The 1,751-nt window shown below is 39.4% G+C and overlaps 1 protein-coding gene across 1 annotated transcript in view; it reads right to left on the bottom strand.

Moving 5' to 3' along the window:
- The window catches only part of LOC119586203 (centrosomal protein of 104 kDa-like), a 28,011-nt gene that overhangs the window by 1,341 nt on the left and 24,919 nt on the right, over positions 1-1,751 (bottom strand). The window contains exons 6-7 of the mRNA XM_037934905.1: positions 759-904; positions 127-228 (exon numbers count right to left, since the gene is read on the bottom strand). Of these exons, the coding sequence (XP_037790833.1) occupies positions 127-228; positions 759-904 (248 nt within the window). The remainder of the gene's footprint in view (positions 1-126; positions 229-758; positions 905-1,751) is intronic.

Here is a 1,751-nt window from a genome sequence, read left to right as displayed (position 1 = left end):
CACTATCTGCTATCGAAATGAAGGAACTGCGTTAAAATACCTTCGTAAAAGGTAAGATCTTCGGAAACAAGACCTTCGTTATAAGACCTTTCATAAGTATAAAATCTCTAATGAAACCCAACTCACGTGTACACGACTTGGAGGCAGCGTGGTCGTAGAAAACTTTCTTCGGGATAGCTTCTGAACACCGATCGCACCTTCTGTACTGCGTTGAAGCCACGCACTCGCCTAAGGACGGTACAATAGCTTCATTTTGCGATCATTTTGATGATTCATTATGTAGGGATACTGTGAGGTGTGGGATGGGTGGATGTCCTTGTGTTGTGGTAGAAACGGACGTTAAATAATGTTACTTATAAATGCGTAGTTTTGTTGGAATATGCATGTAAGACAATATTCATAAACTTGTATCCGTGTAATATGCAAGAATAGTTAGAAAATATGAGTAACTACCTACAAGTGTGTAATTCCATATGCTGAGTAAAAGCTCTAATGAAAAAGGTTAGATCGCGTACCGTCGTAGAGATAACAAATACTGTTACAGCATATGAAAATGGCTACGTACTTTAGTACAGATAATAAGAATAACATATGAAAAATGAAAGTGATATTCTATGGTTAAATAGGCTAATACGTTTTATAGCAAAAGCTATAAAACATTTCTAACGAAAAAAAAATCAATGTAAGGAAATAGTAAGCTTATCAAAAAAATAAATAGTAAGAAGTAAAACCCAATGCATTTCTAGTTAAGAACCCACCAAGAAGATGCTGTGTGAGGGAAGCGACCTCGACAACCTGACGACAGTAGTGGCATCGCGTGAGCATCGGACAGGCTCGCCAGTAGTGCATGTCGAGGCCGTTGTCGCTAAAGGACTCATCGTAGGCGCCGCAGAAGATGCAGGTCCTGTGATACCAGGAGAAGTTGGGTTAATATTGGATATTAGCAAAAGGATCTATTTTCTTTGTTTTCTTTCTCTCAGTTTTTTTTCTTTTGTGGAAATTAGCTTGGAAAATTTCTGAGTGGTTTAGGCGTTTCTGAATATTGCTTTGGGGTTTGGAAAGATTAATCTGGAGTTGGAAACAGAGGATTTCGAAACTGATGGTCTATCCTACATTAACTTTCTCGTGGATCTCTTACTTATCAGATGATATCCATATACATTCGAAACATGATGTAAAGAATCCCAATGAGCAATTCTAAGGAGCTGTTGTTTTACTTAAAATTTTGTCTTCCTCTTTAAATCTCACTGATTTGTTTCCTTGGTAGGATCTCTGCACCAAACTGACGCACAAGTTGTCTAGAAAAATATAAAAATATAAAAGTCCCTTGCAAAGTATACTCGAAGTAAGCGGCTTGATAGGGGACCACGTGGTGGCCTGAAGACCCCTGATATTTTATTATTCCTTGTAAATATAATAAATATGTAATGTCATGATATCTGCCCACGATCAATGGGATCCCTCAGAGTGAACGGAATCATTTAACCAGTACATAACGAAAATGACAAAATTATTTAGTCCCCGACATTAAATTCTCAATCAATGACAATAAAAAAGACGCACTGGGGACCCCAAAGTCAATCTCCGCTCAGAGACCCCACATAGGCTTGGGTCCGCCATGTATACAATCCGTCGCCCATGAAAGTGACGCATTCATAAGGTGTATATATTACAGTACCCCGCCGGGTGGCTGGTGCAGCAACGATCAATAGCAACAGCAACAGGTCCGTCTCATCCACCCGCGCCATCCT

This window comes from Penaeus monodon, chromosome 21, assembly GCF_015228065.2.
Source record: "Penaeus monodon isolate SGIC_2016 chromosome 21, NSTDA_Pmon_1, whole genome shotgun sequence".
Classification (NCBI taxonomy): domain Eukaryota; kingdom Metazoa; phylum Arthropoda; class Malacostraca; order Decapoda; family Penaeidae; genus Penaeus; species Penaeus monodon.
The sequence above is the reverse complement of the archived record's forward strand: the minus strand, read 5'-3'. Positions and strand labels throughout refer to the sequence as shown.